This window comes from Sinohyriopsis cumingii, chromosome 3, assembly GCF_028554795.1.
Source record: "Sinohyriopsis cumingii isolate HCF-2022 chromosome 3, ASM2855479v2, whole genome shotgun sequence".
In the NCBI taxonomy this organism is placed as follows: domain Eukaryota; kingdom Metazoa; phylum Mollusca; class Bivalvia; order Unionida; family Unionidae; genus Sinohyriopsis; species Sinohyriopsis cumingii.
In genome coordinates this window covers 24,565,652-24,585,644 of record NC_142963.1, presented here as the reverse complement: position 1 = coordinate 24,585,644, position 19,993 = coordinate 24,565,652, and the positions used below count along the sequence as shown (strand labels likewise).

Genomic DNA, 19,993 nt, shown 5'->3' with positions numbered 1-19,993 from the left:
AGAATTCCTAAACTGGCACTTAGAGATATCTTCAGGGATCACAAGAAGTTTCACTATTACTTTCCATGAAATCATGACATCAATATTGTACTAATTGAGCAATACAAAACTTTAGTTTTGATGCAGGCGATTGTCTCACAACATAAATGTCACTAGTTTTGGGGGGAAAAAATCGTGTTTGGTTTGTCTAGTTCCTAGCTACTTTGACTCCTGACTTGGTAGTATAGTATTAAATACCACTCTGGGAACCAGACTAATCAACAAAACAAAAAGTAGTGACGTAATATACAGATGTTTTCACATGATGGTTGTTGAAATCAGTTGGAACGATCTTTCACGTGTTGGACATTCTGAAAATAAATGTTATTTACACAGAATAACGAACAACTTCATTAGATAAAGCATGTTATTAACAATTATTATCAACATGATTGTAAAACGAGGATTCAGTCATTAAACAGCCCATTTCCCTAACACACCCCCTCCACCACCCCCAGTTTTCTCAATGTATATGCAGATTTTTTTCAAATTTTGGAGGTCCCTCGGTAAATCACACCCTCGCTTATAGTGCGGTCTATGTTTGTGGACCCTGTTGTGTGAGAATTTTCGAGGGAGAGGTGTATGTATGCTCTATTCATATATTGGTATAACATTTGAACCAATAAAGATATTTTAATGAAACATTTAGCTTTTATATATTTAATTCATGACAGTGTTTCCACTACAAGTGATAATATAAGTCAGAGGCCTGTTTTCTTGTCCAGGCTGACACTTTTTAATCCCAATTTATATTTTGATGCAACTTTTTTCCTAATCATGTCCAGTCCCAAGCTCAAAGGTGAAGGTCACTAGTAGAGAAGATATTTACAAAACTGACATATCATGTTCTGTTTTAAGTACTCTTGTTTGTATAGTTCTTTTCTAAAGAATTAATGTTGTATCTGGATTGTCACAAGTTAATGGGACCGCTTCGGTGGCCTAGTGGTTAGAGCGTCTGCCTCGGATACGGGAGGTCGTGGGTTCGATCCCTGGCCAAGACATACCAAAAATTTATAAAAATGGTACTAACAGCTGCCTCGTTTGGTGCTCAGCATTAAGAAGTTAGTGTTAGGACTGGTTGGTCTGATGTCAGGATAATGTGTCTGGGTGGGACATCATGCTACATGTCTGTCATGATGCCCCAGTGCTAGACATCACTATAAACTGCCACATTGCAGATATCGTAGCAGTATGACTGAAAAATTGTTAAAGCTACGTTAAAAATCCAAATCACACATCACTGTTCAGTCAGGTGCTTTTTATCATCCACTTGTCCTGGATAAGTGACTTAAGAAAAGTGACTTGTCCATACCAATTTCTTACTAATCACATTATTTTCATATATACTGTGAACTTCTCAAACTTGGAGAGCACTCCAGGACGTCATCTTTACCTTGTTATTGGAAATTTTTGTTAGAGATTTTAAAATGAAATTGTTGTAATGAAAGTTAATTTGAATACAGTGTAGCTAGAACAAATTTGATTATTTATAATTTTATTTAGATTAATCACTTATCACCCTGCGGTTTAAGCTGACTTACCAGAATAACCTAAGATTCAGGAGTATCAGACATAGTCAGTGTACTGTATTGAATGGTTTTGTTTTCAAATAGTTTTAAGAAATGAACTATTTCAAATTTGAATACTTCTCAGGTTGCGGTCTTTGACTAATTAATTTTCTAGCAAATTTTTCTTTACAGTTTGTTACTTTGTACATGTCATCATTTGATTTTCCTCCAAACTGATATTTGTTCATGGATAGGTATTATGGGTATTACAGTAATATTAGAACCTCTGCCTCCTTTATTGACCTGTCTGAATGTCTTTCAAGCTTTCAAATTGTAACTAGAAAGACAATCAAGAGTCATGTTGAGAGCATTCGGTCTGTTTTTAAACACTGCATGCATCTGAATTTTTATGTTTTAAACAGCAACTGAGTAAACTTTGCCACTGGATAGTTTTTTTCGTCGAAGCAGGTGACTGAGCTGTTAAAAAATGTTACATCAGAATGGTCAGATTCACAACTCAATTAATACTTCGTGTCTTGACTGGTTTCTAAATCATACCAGTAGACAAATCAACAAGTAACCAGTCCATGCTATTAATCTTGCTATTGTAAACGATAGTCAGGCTGTTATGCATAAAGGATGTAATCAGCATAATCAGTTGTAAATTCCCACTTGGTCCTTCTCTGGATGAAAGACTATTAAAACCTCATTCTTTATGAGTTTTGAGTCAATTTATTACTTTTAAAACAGCACATTCATTTTTTTTAAAAAATACTGTTGCTAAGTGTTTAATTCATGCTACAGGACACCTGTGGTTCATTGACATAGGGCAATTTAAATTATGCAACCCTGCCTTGTACCAGATTTTGATGTTGTTTGCTCCATGAGCCTGTAAAGTCCATGCAATGATTTATTATGAAGCATCAAACCTGCTTTTCAGTCTTCTGTATGACTGGACTCAAGTGGCACTTTTTCACATACCACATTTACTTGCTTACACATCAGGTCCAACTACAAACAACATAGACCTTGATCTGCCAGAGCATTATGTGACAGCAAAACTATCTGTGCAGTGCAGATGGACTAATATTATTAATGTGTGTATACAATACCAGTTCTCCTGATCCCACCTTTGAAAACTTCAAGCTGGATGTAACAAAAGTTGGTACACTGAAGTTAAATACTGTTATGGTTGAGAAATCATACATGAGAATTGGATTGAGTCAGAAATTTTAGTTATGGTATGTTGTGTTGGTCATTTTCAGGTCAAGAATGACCTGATAAGAAGTGTATATTCTATCTGTTTTCAAGGAGTCAGTTATTAATATTGCAAAAAGCCTCATTTTTTAACACAGTATGATCTTAGAGTTATAAAATACAATCAAAATAAATTTTCATTAAAAGATTTTAACTTTTTAATCCACCTTTCTATCCATTAGCACAAGTTTAGTACTGCTTTTCCACCTAAACTAAATAAAGGACTGCCATGAAACTCTTCATAAACATACATGCCAAGAAGGTCTAGTTGATTATAATGAAAATGGTGCCACTCTGACATCCAGTATGGCCAGCATAGCAGCCATCTTGAAAATCTGAACGGATGGTCATCTCAATTTAATTAAATGACTTCTTATGATGTCTGGCTGGTCCTAAATGAAAATGGTGCTATGGTGGCGCTCTACAGTTTCGCAATTTGCATAGGGTTAGGATTTTAAAGAAAAAGAATTTCCCCGGCTCTCCTCACTGGTTTTACTGGCTATTTAAAAAAGACCTTGTATATCTTAGGTATAATGCAAAGAACCTTTAATTCCCTTTATTTTGGTGTATGATTGATGGGTGTACTATGGGTTATAGAGTATACAGCTTGGCCTTACTTCAAATGTGCACCTTTCAAAAAAGTGCTAGCTTTACTTGGTCATTTTCACTTCCTGAACTTCAGAGGTCAATTGTATAAAAAAGAGCTGATAACTTTTTTTACATTTTATATATTTGGTAATTCATTCATTGCACTTTCAGAAGCTGGTATTGTCTAGTCTGGCAAAATTCATTTTCCCTATTTTAATAGCTGCTATGTATAGTGCACTTTAGACTAATTCAGACTGATTTTTTAACACAAGGGAGCAGTCATTTTAGTTAGCAGTGTACTTAAATCATGTAAAATTTCCAAAAGTACAATATCCAAAAGAAATATCATCCACATTACATTAATGTAGCATAGAGATATGCCAACATTCTCTCCACTGTGCATGTTTTAAATGCGAACTACTTCACCTTACATACGTCACTCTCTCAAAAGTACATATTATCTGGTGAGCGCCACCATAAAGAAGATATAGGTATTATTTTTGTATGATTTAATTATGTTTATATGGCTGAAACATTTAAGTCGCAAGCATCAAAACAATCCTTTTGAATAATTCTCCTGCCTTTCCCCCCACAGAACAGTATTTAGTCTCTAACAAGTCCAGCCTCCCCCCCCCCATGATAAAAGTGAGCTATTTTAAGAATGCACATTACATTTTGTAAACATAGCAACCAATGTTATGCTGAATGACAGGAACATGAAACTAGCCAGAATTATTTCAGAGAGATCAACAAAGAATTTTACAATTAGAAAAGGGAGGTAACTCATCAGGTTCATAAAGGTCAAAGGTCAAAGTGTAAAATATTTGCCTATTGTTTAATATGGAAGAAGTGAATTCACTTTCTCTTCATTTATTTTTTTATTTCATTGCAAATAAATGAAAAGAAACATTTTCACCATATATTTCTGTCACTTATTGCAACAGTTTTAAATTTAAGTTGACTCTATTCCTATATTCTAAGACTTCTAATTTCCCCATAATTAAGGTCACTACTCACACAAACATACCTCATGGCAAATTATGTAAGCAAGAGAAAAAATGATCATAATTAGCTTATTTTCATGCTTAACATCAGTATGAATGTACCATTTTATTCAGAACATCATACATAATTATATGAAAATAAAAAAAATAATTGCAAACATTTTTATATTTTCTTTAAGGTGGCGCTATACAGTTTCGCATTTTGCATAGGGTTAGGATTTTAAAGAAAAATAATTTCCCCGGCTCTCCTCACTGGTTTTACTGACTATTTAAAAAAGACCTTGTATATCTTAGGTATAATGCAAAGAACCTTTAATTCCCTTTATTTTGGTGTATGATTGATGGGTGTACTATGGGTTATAGAGTATACAGCTTGGCCTTACTTCAAATGTGCACCTTTCAAAAAAGTGCTAGCTCTACTTGGTCATTTTCACTTCCTGAACTTCAGAGGTCAATTGTATAAAAAAGCTGATAACTTTTTTTACATTTTATATATTTGGTAATTCATTCATTGCACTTTCAGAAGCTGGTATTGTCTAGTCTTGCAAAATTCATTTTCCCTATTTTAATAGCTGCTATGTATAGTGCACTTTAGACTAATTCAGACTGATTTTTTAACACAAGGGAGCAGTCATTTTAGTTAGCAGTGTACTTAAATCATGTAAAATTTCCAAAAGTACAATATCCAAAAGAAATATCATCCACATTACATTAATGTAGCATAGAGATATGCCAACATTCTCTCCACTGTGCATGTTTTAAATGCGAACTACTTCACCTTACATACGTCACTCTCTCAAAAGTACATATTATCTGGTGAGTGCCACATATGTAGTGTCCAAGGTGGGCGTTATGGCAGCCATCTTGCAATGGAAAATTGCATTGTCATGGGGCTTTCACCAGAAGACTTCTTATCATGTCTTGTCAATGCTACTTCTTCTGAATGGTCTTATTACAGGGTTCCAGTGCCATCCTGAGTTTTAAGGAGGTCCTGTAATCCAAGTGAAATATCCTTGAAACCTCCTTGAAAATTGTATAAAATGTCCTGGAATTTGATTTTGAAAAGCTAAAAAAAATTGGGGGAAAATATATTATTTTTCCACTGCAACTTTGCAGTGAATGACTTTGTAATGATTGTCATATTACATCAGTAGCCATGGTTGAGTCTGGTAACTAAGAGATTTTTGCACATGTGCCTAACCATTTGTACACATATGCAATCATCAGTTTCCTTTTTCTGAAAGTTTCTTTATTTTTTGATCATGATTTTTTAAAAATAATGATTTAAAAGGCCAGACCATAAAACATCGTTAAACGGTGTGTGGTTAGAAGGTGAGCATTTTCATGGATGGCTTCAGCAAGTAACCTTTTCGAAATTCAAAGCATTCTGTGGAATGTATTCAGACCATGTGGAAAATTTTATTATCACTACTTCTTTTGGATAGCTGACTATATCAGCATTGTGTTCTGACTAGAATACTTTGTATGATGTCAGTGTGGTCATAAAAGAAAAGTGTTGCTCAGATATCCAGTATAGCTACCACAGTGGCTATCTTGAAAATTTTGATATCACTACTGTCTGTATGAATGATCATATCAGCATGGCATTTTCACTGAAAGATTTCTTATGATGCGTAATTGGGTGCAAATGAAAATGATGCCAGTCTGACCTCCAATGTGGTAGCCACAATGGCTGCTGTCTGTAAAATCATATTATCTCTACTCTTAGTTGGCTGGTCCTATCAACATTGTGCTTTCACCAGAAGACCTTTTATGATGTATAGTTGGTCCAGAATGAAAATAGTGTGCATTGGATATATAATATGGCCACTATGGTAGCATGAAAATCTTACTGTTTGTTACCCTCCAAAATGGAGAGTCATATTAAGATGGTGATATAATGTCTTGTTCATCCTGAATTAAATTGGTGCTGATCTTTCAATATGGCCACTATGGCGGCCTTCTTGAAAATGTTGTCTCTGCTCATAAATGGATAGTCATTTTGACATGGGGGTGTCATGATTAGAGGTTTTTTAGTGTCTAGTTTTTCCTAAATAAAAATAATTTATGGGGACAGCCTCGCTATTGAATGTAATACTGATGCTGACATCATCCATCTCCATGTTGTTGGTGTCTCCAGTAGACCTCTTATAATACTTTGGTGGTCCTAACTGAAAATGTACTGATCATACATCAGGTATGACTGCCACAACAGGCTTCTTGAAAACCTTACAGTCACTGCTCAATATGGGTTTTTCACCAAAAGACTTCAGTTATGTCTACTTGGTCCTAAATGAAAATGGTACCAATCTAAAATCGACTATGTCCACTACAGCAACTAATTTGACAATATTGTTATTGGTGTAGATTATTAGAGATGGTTTCAACAGTCAGCAGTTAAAAGGAAGATATTTTCATATCTTGAATTTCTGGAAATTCTTTTCACCCAGTAGAACATCACTCCCTTTAAGAGATTCTTGTTTATTGACTTGAAGACAAAACAACAAAATGTTAAAAATTCACAAATATCTAGACTTATTTTAAGTTGTATGCATTGTTTATCAAAATAGTCTACTGCGGTACATGTCTGTATTAACTGTATCCAACCAGAACAAACCATCAATAATGCAAGTTTAACATGGCATGTTTGTGATTTATAATATTTTTTCTTATTTTACAGACAACAGTGACCTAATTGCATGCACAGTAGTAACAAAAGAAAGGTAACTACATACATACTATCAAGAACTATCAATCCAAATCTTGTATCAGGAGTGACGTTTTGACGCAGTGTCGCTCCATTGAAGTATATTCGATTGACAATAAGATTGCCCACATTGTACGAATGTAATGCATTTTTCTCCTGTTAGTGATATTCCATAAATATCAGCTATTACAAATACTGATACTGAGTTAGAAGACAAATTATTTTTTTATTTTCTGGTAAAATGAAAGTGTAGGTCTATGAGCAAGTAATTAACATATTCTTTGAAGATTGTATGTTCTAAATTACATTTGATGATGTTTGGATGCTGCTTAAAGGCATAATACAGCTGTCCTCCATTATAACCAGTTTCGCTATAATCCAATTTTAATATGATATGGTAACACTATGGACTCCATGAACAAAATTATAAAAACTATCATTTAAAAAAAAAAATTTGAAATAAGTAATTTTCACAATCTTTCAGCTGAAAACTTTACTTGAAAATGACTGTACTTGATTTGGACATTTTAAGAACATGTTCTTATAGCCACAGTTTAACTGTAATTAGCCACTACTGTATTCAGACAACATGTTCTTAAAGCCACAGTTTAACTGTAATTAGCCACTACTGTATTCAGACAACATAAGAGACTGTATTCCTAACAGGCTATCGCATACCCAAAATTGTCTGTGTCTCTAATAAGCCATAATTGTTAATGGTCCATGTCAGATATTGTATCTCGCTGAAGACATAGGACTGTCGAATCTGCCTTTTGCACTAAAGCCACACCAGCAAATCAGTGACTTAATCTCTGTAAATACAGCTTGCTGATTATACAAAAGATCAGTTTATTGTCGACCATTGTTTATTTGACACCTGGATGGCAACAAATCACGGAATGGATCAGCAGCAGCATGTCTTCCAAAGCGGCCATTGCTTTCTGTAATCTGATGCAGTACAGCCCAGAAGGGACACTTGCTCCTTTGCATAATGTATCTAGGTCCGTTCAGACAATTAAGTGTCACATTTTGTGAAATCAGACTTAAAAGTGAGTTCTGTATTACCAGTATTTGCGAGAGAATTACGATATTTGATCTCGCAATGGAGACTTCCAGGAAAAGGAAAGCTTATTCCGCGAATAGCATTATTACTTTGAGGGATTCATGGAAGAAGATGTTGAAGAGGCTAAAGCTATGCTATGAGCATGTCTTGACTAATTTAATGATGTTCAGCATTGGATTAAAATTTATGGGGACAGCCTCACTATTGAATGTAATACTGATGCTGACATATCCATCTCCACCTAGATGCAGAGAGAGAAAATTTAGATCCCAATAAACAGGATTGAGGATCTACCAATGACAGTGACCAGGAGGACCTGCCAGAAATACCCTATGTTATTTCTGAAACCACATTTGCATTTGAGAAATATATAATATTCTAGAAAGCTAGGACATCGAGCTCTTGACAATTAATCAGCTGAGAAATATCACAGACTTTGCTATTATATAAAATATTAAAAAAAACAATCCAGTCTCAAACAGCCTAAAATCACAAAATACTTATGGTAAGAAATACACATCATGTGAGTGAAATGTGTTTATTTTCTTTGGATTTGTACTTTTTGTGGAGAGAAGAGATGAGTTTGTTTTGGGCATCATTATATTCTGAATGGATTACTTGTATGTAAGTTTATTATTTCTTTGTTTTTTCTTCTGTTATTCCATGTTTTGAAATCACTAAAAGCATACTGCATATGATTTGATGTCACTTAGTCACCAATCATTATGTGTAACTGCATATCATTTGACGTCACTTAGTCACCAATCATTATGTGTAACTGCATATCATTTGACGTCACTTAGTCACCAATCATTATGTGTAACTGCATATCATTTGATGTCACTTAGTCACTAATCATTATATGTAACTAATATTTTGTACTGAAAGCAAGAGATTTTATTGACAAAAATGAGTTGACATTACTCAGTGCACTTGTTACAGATTTATGTTCATTTATTTAATCACAAAATGAGTGTAACAGATTCTTTCATTTTCAGTATTACAGATGGAGCTTTATATACATACTGAGAAATGCATCTCCCTTCCAAAGTAGTTCACTGTGATCTACATTTGACATTTCAGTGATTATGAGCACTTGTTGCATTTAAGTCAGTTTCTGAGACGCTGTTGCTTGTTCGGTCATGAAAATATATCTGTACATGCACCTTGAAGAATTCAAAACCACTATACCAAAAGTAGATCACTGTGACCTGTTTTTCTTGCTCCATTAAGCATGTATTCTTTAAATGTTTAAGTCAGTTTCTCACATATTTCTGATATTCAATATGTGTATGTGTCCTGAAAAGTGCCACATTTCAGTATTTGATTTTTAAATGGTTTTTGTTTACTCTGGTGTATGTATAGCCATTAAATGAGATATCAGGATACAGCCTGAAAAACTATAGCATCACCATTGCAAAGAAATAACCTAATATCTATGATCAGTGGCAACCACTTCACTTATGTTAGTTATGACTTGATCATTTTGAGTATTGCACAAAAAATCCAAATAATCAAGTCATCAGGTTTCCAGTATTTTCCGTCTTTCCCAACATTTTTATTGCAACCCTATAATCACCTATACTTTCTTAGTTTAGTTTTAGGTAGTTAAGAAACTGAAGGGAATAGATATTTTTCTGAAATGTTTGGATAGTACTACTACTAAAAATAAATGTCAATTATGATATTCAATATGGCTGTATATATACTTGTTGAAAAGTAAAGAAACTCCTCAGAAAATAGTTCAGAGATGCCATTGTATTAAAATCCAAAATTTAATAAACACATTGTCTGAAACTGTTGAAATTGGACTAAAGTCATGGTGTACAAATGAGAATGACATGCTGCATTATTATTTGTTTTCATGGAACTCAGTTTTCATGGTTTTGAAAAAAGAATAAAAACATTTTTGTTGGTACCTAATTTTGTGGTTTTACCTGTCAAAGTTTGCACAATAATAGGTACTTTATTTCAGTTTAACCTTTGCAAATACCCAAAATAAAAGAATACAAAAGAATAAAACTATGCTGATATCAATGGCAGTTACTTGAATGTTTAAAACAATACTTCCAAATGAGCACAAATCAAAGACCTGACCATTTCAATGCTTGCACTGTGTTTTCAACCAAATGAAAAACATAAATGTAAGCTGACAACACTAGAACAATACTTCAGATGTATGAGAACAAATCCAAGACCTGGCAAAAGTTCAATACTTACACCATGTTTTCATCTGAATAAATAGCATCAATGGAAGCAGATGCAGCCAACAACACTGAAACAACACTACCACCTCTTTGAGCCAAAATCAAACACCTGTCAAGATCAATCACTTACACCATGTTTTTGTCTGAGTGCTCAACATCAAAGGAAGCCAGTGCCACCAAAGTGCAAAGATGCCAATTAACCTGAAAGACAGTGGAATCACTCCATTGTTTGTTCCTGCCTCATGTACATACCATCTTCAACCACTAGATTTTACAACAGATAAAGTGTGCAAAGAAGAATTAAAATTGCATTTCTACAGCCTGTCTACTAAATATCTCATGGAGGCCATCACAGAAAAAGAAGATGAGATGGTAGTGTGGTGATCATCAGTGCACTGTATTAGTAAACCTTGCAATCTCTATAATCAAGCTAGCTGATACAACAAGGACTGAAATATTGGCCCACATTATCAATGGTTTTGAGAAAGCTGCAATTGTTTAATTCTGCAGTTTGTGGATTATTTACCTGAGAAGCATTTGTGTATACCATGAGACCTGATCAACAAAGTGTTGACATAGTAGCTTTGTCAGGAAGTCACTGAAGCTTGAACTTTAATACACAGCTTTACACATAGTGTTTCATTAATAATAATGCTTTAAGCAATAGTTCTAGTATTTTACAGGCTTGTTCTTTGGGACAGAAAATTGCATTGATAAAATTGAGTGCACTTTCCAAAGGATTTAATGTTTTCAGTAGCATTTGTACTAAGATTAAGGATCAGTTTGAATAAGTATTAAATTTAATTTTCATATACTAGTATTTTTTATTATTCTTCTATTCTTCCTTTCATTTTCAGTATTACTAGTGCTTGAATGCCTTATGCTTTTTCTGTTTCTGTTTCCTTACTTTTTGCACATATTGATTCAAGGCAGTGAGTGGGAATCTCAGCAGCCGAATACCTCATGTGATACAAGAAGACTTTTGTAGATGGGTGGTAGTTCAAGCTCCTTGTTCCTGTTTAGTGCTGGCCTCTGCTGTCATTTATGTTGCCTCCTTCCCCTTCCTTTTCCTGAGGAAGTCTTTGTCAAACAAACATGAATTTGAGAGAGGATTACAAGTGTACACAATGTGATTTTGGTTTTCTTGAGGAAGTCTTCGTCAAATACACATAAATTTGAGAGAGGATTACAAGTGTACACAACATGATTTTGGTTTTCCTGAGGAAGTCTTTGTCAAATACACATAAATTTGAGAGAGGATTACAAGTGTACACAACGTGATTTTGGTTTTCCTGAGGAAGTCTTTGTCAAATACACATAAATTTGAGAGAGGATTACAAGTGTACACAACGTGATTTTGGTTTTCCTGAGGAAGTCTTTGTCAAATACACATAAATTTGAGAGAGGATTACAAGTGTACACAACGTGATTTTGGTTTTCCTGAGGAAGTCTTTGTCAAATACACATAAATTTGAGAGAGGATTACAAGTGTACACAACCTGAGTTTGGTTTTCCTGAGGAAGTCTTTGTCAAATACACATCAGTTTGAGAGAGGATTACAAGTGTACACAACATGAGTTTGGTTTTCCTGAGGAAGTCTTTGTCAAACACACATAAATTTGAGAGAGGATTACAAGTGTACACGTGATTTTGGTTTTCCTGAGGAAGTCTTTGTCAAATAGACATAAATTTGAGAGAGGATTACAAGTGTACACAACCTGAGTTTGGTTTTCCTGAGGAAGTCTTTGTCAAATACACATAAATTTGAGAGAGGATTACAAGTGTACACAACATGAGTTTGGTTTTCCTGAGGAAGTCTTTGTCAAACACACATAAATTTGAGAGAGGATTACAAGTGTACACAACGTGATTTTGGTTTTCCTGAGGAAGTCTTTGTCAAATACACATAAATTTGAGAGAGGATTACAAGTGTACACAATGTGAGTTTGGTTTTCCTGAGGAAGTCTTTGTCAAACACACATGAATTTAAGAGAGGATTACAAGTGTACACAACATGAGTTTGGTTTTCCTGAGGAAGTCTTTGTCAAACAAACATGAATTTGAGAGAGGATTACAAGTGTACACAACGTGATTTTGGTTTTCCTGAGGAAGTCATTGTCAAACACACATGAATTTGAGAGAGGATTACAAGTGTACACAACGTGATTTTGGTTTTCCTGAGGAAGTCTTTGTCAAATACACATAAATTTGAGAGAGGATTACAAGTGTACACAATGTGATTTTGGTTTTCCTAAGTCTTTGTCAAACACACATAAATTTGAGAGAGGATTACAAGGGTACACAACAAGATTTTGGTTTACCCAAATTAAGTCTTTGTCAAATAGATGTAAGACTGGTAAGCATTCTGTACATTCGAATGGTCAAGCTGGAGCGTACTGCATTCATTTGCAGGTGATTTGTTAATGCAAACATTGTGAATACCAAAGCACCAGAAGATCTGAAAGGCCTTGAACTAGAACTAAAACAACAGCTTAGTGATGAAAACATTTGTCATGGTGAATCAAGGAAGAAACTTCAAATGTTGAAGACACAGTCATACTGCAAAGAGATTAAGGGAATCCATTCATTCTACAATATACAAGCAAAGTAAAGTATCCACTTTAAACACTGGCTTTTTTTTTCTCTAGTTAGAAGATTTGAGAAATTTTTTGTAACAGAGGCTAAGATTTTAGCAGGGCATCCACACCAAGAAGAGAATGTTATTAAGAACATTATTAGATGAATAGGAGGTATATCAAGCAAAGGATGAAATGTTTAAATATCAATTAGTTGATCACTATTGGAGACGCATTCTCAAGAAGCATGTAGCTTGAAATATAAGTTTCTTTCAGTGCTAATTAAAACAGCTCTGGTACTATCTCATGACAATGCTGATGTGGAAAGGGGTATGTCAGTGAATATCAAAGTGGTTACAAAGGACAGAAATACTGTTGGGGAGAAAACTGAATGGAACCAAATGATCCTGAGTACAGCCAGCCAGAGAAAATTTCACTAAACAGAATTATCAAGGTATTAAAAAATGGTCTATGGCAACTACAAAGAAAGGTTGGAGGAAGATAAAGCTGAAAATGAACAAAGTAAAGGAGGAAAAAAGGCGAGGCTTGAAATAAGAGTATACAAGATGAAAAGACGGAAATCAGACAGGAATTGCTTTCTTCTGATGAAGAATTATTCAGGAAAAACATTGTTATGATAAAATTACTTAGCCCAGAGGAATTGTTTAAAGAAAGGATCATGGTAATATAAGCAATTGAAAAAAGATATTATGGAGAAATGTAACAAAGGTGATGATTGAAACACCTAGAAAGAGTAAGAAAGTTTAAGAAAAGAGACTGGAAGAGTTTGTCAGTAAAGATTGTGAAGATGTGTTTTGTTTGTTGATTTTAAAATGTTTATGATGATACTGACTAAAAGGATAATAATGATGAGTGATGAGTGGTTGAGCTTTGCTGTTTATGGACTGACAGCTTTTCATTTCATGTTCTTAAGATATGTTTTACATCAAGAATACTCAATGTATTGTATGTACATGGATTTTTTTAGTATGATTAATTCTTGTGAGCAAAATGTTTCGATTAAATTCCTAAAATTCAGAATTCTTCTCAAATTTTAAATGACTAAGCAGGGACAAACCATTCTTATGGGCACAGTAATAATGGTGCTTCAGTTACCATAAGTAACAATTTCCCAACAGTAATACCTGGATTGTCAAACCACAGAAAACCAAAATTCCTGTGTAATTTGAAACAGCAACTCTTCAGGAGCCAAAGCAGTAATTATGTTTGTTAAACATAATTTCAGGGATAAACATTTAGTGCAGAATTCAAACAATGAATTAAAACCCGTGTCTGATGGATGAAGTAGTTGCATGAAAGACAGATGCTTGAGAATAGTAGCGTAGGTTCTTGTTTTGATGGGCTTTTATATTTGCTCCTGCAAAGTTTTGAAAATTTTCCAGATACATTAGAATTGTTTTGGCAATTGATGTACGATACCTTCAGTTTAATCTTGATTACTTTTTTTATCAGACGTCAGGAACGCAGATTTCTCGTTATTGATACCATGCAGATGATTTTGGTGGAACCGGATAACAAACGTCTTGGCTGGGGCATAGTCCGATTCGTTGGCTTTCTTCAGGTAATTTAATTTTACATAGCTTTTTAATGCCTTTCTACTTTTCTCTGGAGCAGCATTCAACCCATCTTTAGTTCTGGGTTACATCTTTAATGAGATTACTCCTTGGATTTTTACTGTTTATGAGAGGAAAATCTTTCATTTGCGTTGTAAATGGATCAGACAATCTCATCTAAGAAGTCTTAATCTGAGTGTAGAAATACAACAGAAACTCTGCTGAACTGGATTTTATGGAGAGTAATTTCCGATTTCCTCTCAACATTTGACAACATTTGCATTGGAGAGTTTCTCATAAGTATTTGCATTTGACATAAAGATCCTAACAGATGGGACATTACATACTGAAGCCTGGACTGTATCTTTAAGTCATATCATGACAGACTAGACATTACATACTGAAGCCTAGACTGTATCTTTAAGTCATATCATGACAGACTAGACATTACATACTGAAGCCTAGACTGTATCTTTAAGTCATATCATGACAGACTAGACATTACATACTGAAGCCTAGACTGTATCTTTAAGTCATATCATGACAGACTAGACATTACATACTGAAGCCTAGACTATATCTCAAAGTCATATCATGACAGACTAGACATTACATACTGAAGCCTAGACTATATCTCAAAGTCATATCATGACAGACTAGACATTACATACTGAAGCCTAGACTGTATCTTTAAGTCATATCATGACAGACTAGACATTACATACTGAAGCCTAGACTATATCTCAAAGTCATATCATGACAGACTAGATATTAAATACTGAAGCCTAGACTGTATCTTTAAGTCATATCATGACAGACTAGACATTACATACTGAAGCCTAGACTGTATCTTTAAGTCATATCATGACAGTCTAGACATTACATACTGAAGCCTAGACTATATCTCAAAGTCATATCATGACAGACTAGACATTACATACTGAAGCCTAGACTATATCTCAAAGTCATATCATGACAGACTAGACATTACATACTGAAGCCTAGACTGTATCTTTAAGTCATAATCGTGACAGCTTCAAGATGTGAAGATATGAATGCTGACTGGCTCAGGGAAAGCACAGTTTATACTCACAAGTCAAGTCCAACTGCAAACAACATTGTTCCTTATCTACCACTCCATGATGTGCCAGCAAAATCAGGGTCTGTGTTATTTGTTCTGCTGATTACTCCTTACAGCACAGATCTGCTGGTGTATTATTCAACATCAAATCTGGATTTAACCAAACTTGTATGAAGTAATGACAGTAAGGTTTTAAGTGTTATTTAAGCAAGAAGTAAGCAGGTTGTGGCATATTGCCCATGACAAAATAGTGATGCACAATCCCTTTGTCTAGGAGACTGTTTGAAAAACCAGAAGTTGCAGCAAAAACACAGCACATATATCTTTAAGAGATATTGCAGTAGTTGAAATTTTCTTGTCCAGAAAGTAAGATTTATGAGCTGATTTGAAAATCATTTTTTTAGATGGCACATTTTGCATCTTTTGATATTGGAAATGATTCTGCATATCCCATTTAACATTAAAGATACTTGTGTAATGTTTGCCTACTTCCTCAACAGTTTTTACCCAGCCTTCTCATCAGTTTTTACCCAACTACCAATTTTAAAAACAAAAAGCATCAAGGATATAAAAAAATGCACAAAATTTAGAAATTTCATTCATCTGTTTATAATCTCTTACCTGTTTGTTTATGTCCTCGTTTAAAGCCAAATGGAGGCTGTTGATGTTAACAATATGGCAAACTGCTCACTGTCCTTTTCCAGCTTTATTTTCAGTCAAGTCTATGTCACCTGTACCCAATATTTGCAATGTCTGGTTTTAATTTTTTTTTAAATGGACTGAAAGAAAAAGGTGTAACTCTTACATATGTCTTCAAAGGGATGTAACTCCCAAAGTTATAGAAATTGAAAGAATTGTTCAGAATTTATCAAAGGTGGTGAACTACTTCACATCTGTTGTCTGAACAAATGTCCTTGCCCTTGCAAATATGATGACTGTGTTAGTGAAGAAACTCCCATTTGCTTTGAAACATGAAGAAGATGATAGTGTTAGGGACCCACATGTGAAGATTAAGTTGTACATTGTATGTTGATGAATGAAATGACAAGTTTTGTGCATTTTTTATATCCTTGATACTCTTAATAAATAGGGGAGGAGGGCTACAACTCTGGTGGCCTAAGTGCTTAAAACGTCTGCCTTGGATGTGGTAGACTACGGGTTTGAACCCCTGCAGAGTTATACTAAAGACTTATAAAAAATGGTACTAGCAGCATGTCTCATTTGGTGTTCAGCATTATGAGGTTGGTGTTAAGACAGATCAGCCTGGTGTCAAGATCATGTGACTGAGTGGGAAATGATACTACATGTCTGCGGCACAATGATATTCTGCTAGACATCACTATCAACTGCCACACTGCAGACATTGCAGCAATATGACTAAAATTGTTAAAGCTACCTTAAAAATCTAAATCACACACGCACAACTCACGGGGGCAGCAAATACTTTTAATAAAACACTAATGCTTTATCTTCAAAGAACACTTGTCATTTTTTCCTCTTATCTCTTGTGTAAGTCTGACTGCTTTAAATGCCAAACAAAGAAGTATATTCCTCAAAACTTTTTATCTTTTAAAGGAGAGTGTATTATAATTTTGTCCATCCATCCATCAATCTGTTTGTCACAAATTTTGTTTCTACACATTTACTTGAGCTGTCCACAATCTGATGCTAACAAAGTTTGTGGTGTGGCATGCACTTGGTGTAAGAAAGAACCTTGTTGTTTTGGGGGCCAAAGGTCAATTTCACTGTCACTGAAGAAGAAAATTGGTTTCTGCCCTTTAACTCGAGGCATTCACCATCTTCTGTTTCCCGACTTTGTGGATGGCTTGCACTTGGGATAAGGATAAACCCTATTGATTATTGAAGTTAGAAATCAAAGGTTAAGGTCACTGTGACTTAAAGAAAATAAATGGTTTCAGCAAACGAGGATGATTCTTCTGCATTTATTAGGGCTGTCTGGCAGCCACCATTTGCAGTGACAGTCCCTGAAAGTCTATTTTTTAAATATCCCAGCAGAAAGTTAGTAAATCATGCTTACCAGACCTTTTTTGTCATTCCGCTCATATCCATAATGTAATTATAGGTCAGATCTTTAATTTTACCAGAAGCCATCTTAATTACACCAATGACCAGCATTGCATTTAAATCGTAACAAGTCTGGATTCAAGTTGGATTCTAATATTTGGCCTAATTTACCTCTCTCCAACCAAAAGTAGTCATTTGAAACTAATATTGAAACTAATATTTTTGCATATTTTCATGTCAGATTAATGAAATGATAATGAAATATTAAAATTATATAAAAGTATTATAACTTAATTTATTTTGCTTCACCACAGGTCTTGAATAACATGCATCAACCATGAATATGTGTGTGTACACACAGTCAGACACATATTGGATAATGTGATCCAGATTTGATTCAGATTGGACTGCACAAATGTGATTTTCTCTTCTTTCTCAAGAATTGTGTGAATTTTCTGTGGTAGTTCCATAGACAGCAGTGTAATTGTTTGTATTTATGATCACCTAATTAGCACCAAAATCTACTACAGTTAAACTTCTTTTTCTATCTCTCCACCTTCCTGCCCCTATGAAGGGAAAACTGACATGACAATGTTTCACCATGGTTATTAAGGCATTACATGAAAAAATGGGTGGGTGGGTTATGGAAAATGTTTTAGATGAAATGATATACTCTGCAGTGACTGATTCACTCTACTGAACCTCATGCATTGACCCAGTAAGTAAGTATTTGGATTTTCATATGTACATTGTATTAAAAGTTTTTTGACAAACTGCAATGTTTACATTCCAAGTATTACAAATACAAGAAAGAATATTTTTGAAAAAGGCAAACATAATGAATAAAGTTTTTACAAAATCTGTCCCCACTTACCTAAGCAACATTTTCCAGGAAAGAGAATCTACTGGTACCCCAAACATAAAATCATTAAATGGGCAAAATTTCAAAGGACCCAAGCCTAAAAAGGAGCTATTCAAAAATAGCTTTCAATTTTCAGGTGAGCTTGTTTGGAATAACATACCACTTGATATTAAATTAGCTCCAACTTTCTCTTCCTGCCACAATAGGTGTACTAGAGGGATGAAAGAGAAAAAAAAGTGTACTTATAAAAATTACATGTTATACCACCGCCTCCTGTGCTTCATTCTCATTTCTGCAGCAATGTAGCATTTATGTGAATGGTTGTTTATATAATCTGTGAAAAACGTATTATTAGCTTGTACCATAATAGGGTGCCTCAAAGTAGATTAGTTTGTTTTGTAACTGAGTCACCCTCTGAAAATAAAGTCTTTATTATTATTATTGTTATTATTATTATTACTGTTATTATTATTATTATTATTATTGTTATTATTATTATTATTATTATTATTATTATTATTATTGTTATTATTAGTTGAGAGCTAACAGCTACTTAAGGGTTAGTCTTTCCTTAATTAGACAATTTGTTTGCCAACGGTTTGGATAGTTACAGTACATATTGTTAAGGGTTGATATTTGTATGCTTAAATTCAGCTGTTTGGATAGTTACAGTACATATTGTTAAGGGTTGATATTTGTATGCTTAAATTCAGCTGTTTGGATAGTTACAGTACATATTGTTAAGGGTTGATATTTGTATGCTTAAATTCAACTGTTTGGATAGTTACAGTACATATTGTTAAGGGTTGATATTTGTATGCTTGAATTCAACACCTGGCCGAGATTAAGGTTCTGCATTATGCTTGGTCTAATGTTACATTTCTAATTAATCTTGTCATGTTTTTGTTGGCATTTTGTTTCAGGCTTTTTTGTTGATAATGGAATATAGTTTTAAATACATTGATTATTCTGTTTTGATATTGTGTGTCTGCTAAGTATATATACTACAAATATTCCTGTACTTTAAAAATACAGAACTTTAATTTGATATGAAACAAACTAATGGTGCAATGTGATCATGTACCTTTATTCTAATAAGACTTGTAAAAATAAACTGAATTAAAATTTATATTATGTTAGATAATATCTGTGCTTGCTCACAAGACAAGTCCAATTGCAAACTGCACAGACCCAGATCTGCCATTGCATAATGCGCTGGCAGATCTGGGTCTGTGCAGTATGTTAGGAGTAATCAGTAGAACAAACAGCATAGACCCTGTTCTGCAGGCACATCATGCTATGAGAGTTCAGGACCTTTGTTATTTGCAGTTTGACTTTTACTGTAAATAAATGCTATAACAGCAATTTTTACTACAGCTACTATTTAGAATGAACTTATCTACAGCCATAAACATAATTATATAAGTAATTATGTAAGTAATTTTTGTTTACAATATTAATTTTTAATATGCAGTAGAGGGACATCTAAAAATAAATTGCAA

At 34.1% G+C, this 19,993-nt stretch overlaps 1 protein-coding gene across 3 annotated transcripts in view; it reads left to right on the top strand.

Annotated features, from left to right (window-relative positions):
- Positions 1–19,993, top strand: part of LOC149802553 (protein CLEC16A-like) — a 175,278-nt gene that overhangs the window by 129,045 nt on the left and 26,240 nt on the right. For all 3 annotated transcript variants that reach the window (XM_089951800.1, XM_089951799.1, XM_089951801.1), the window contains exons 20-21: positions 7,077–7,119; positions 14,423–14,531. In XM_089951800.1, coding sequence (XP_089807926.1) covers positions 7,077–7,119; positions 14,423–14,531 — 152 coding nt within the window. The remainder of the gene's footprint in view (positions 1–7,076; positions 7,120–14,422; positions 14,532–19,993) is intronic.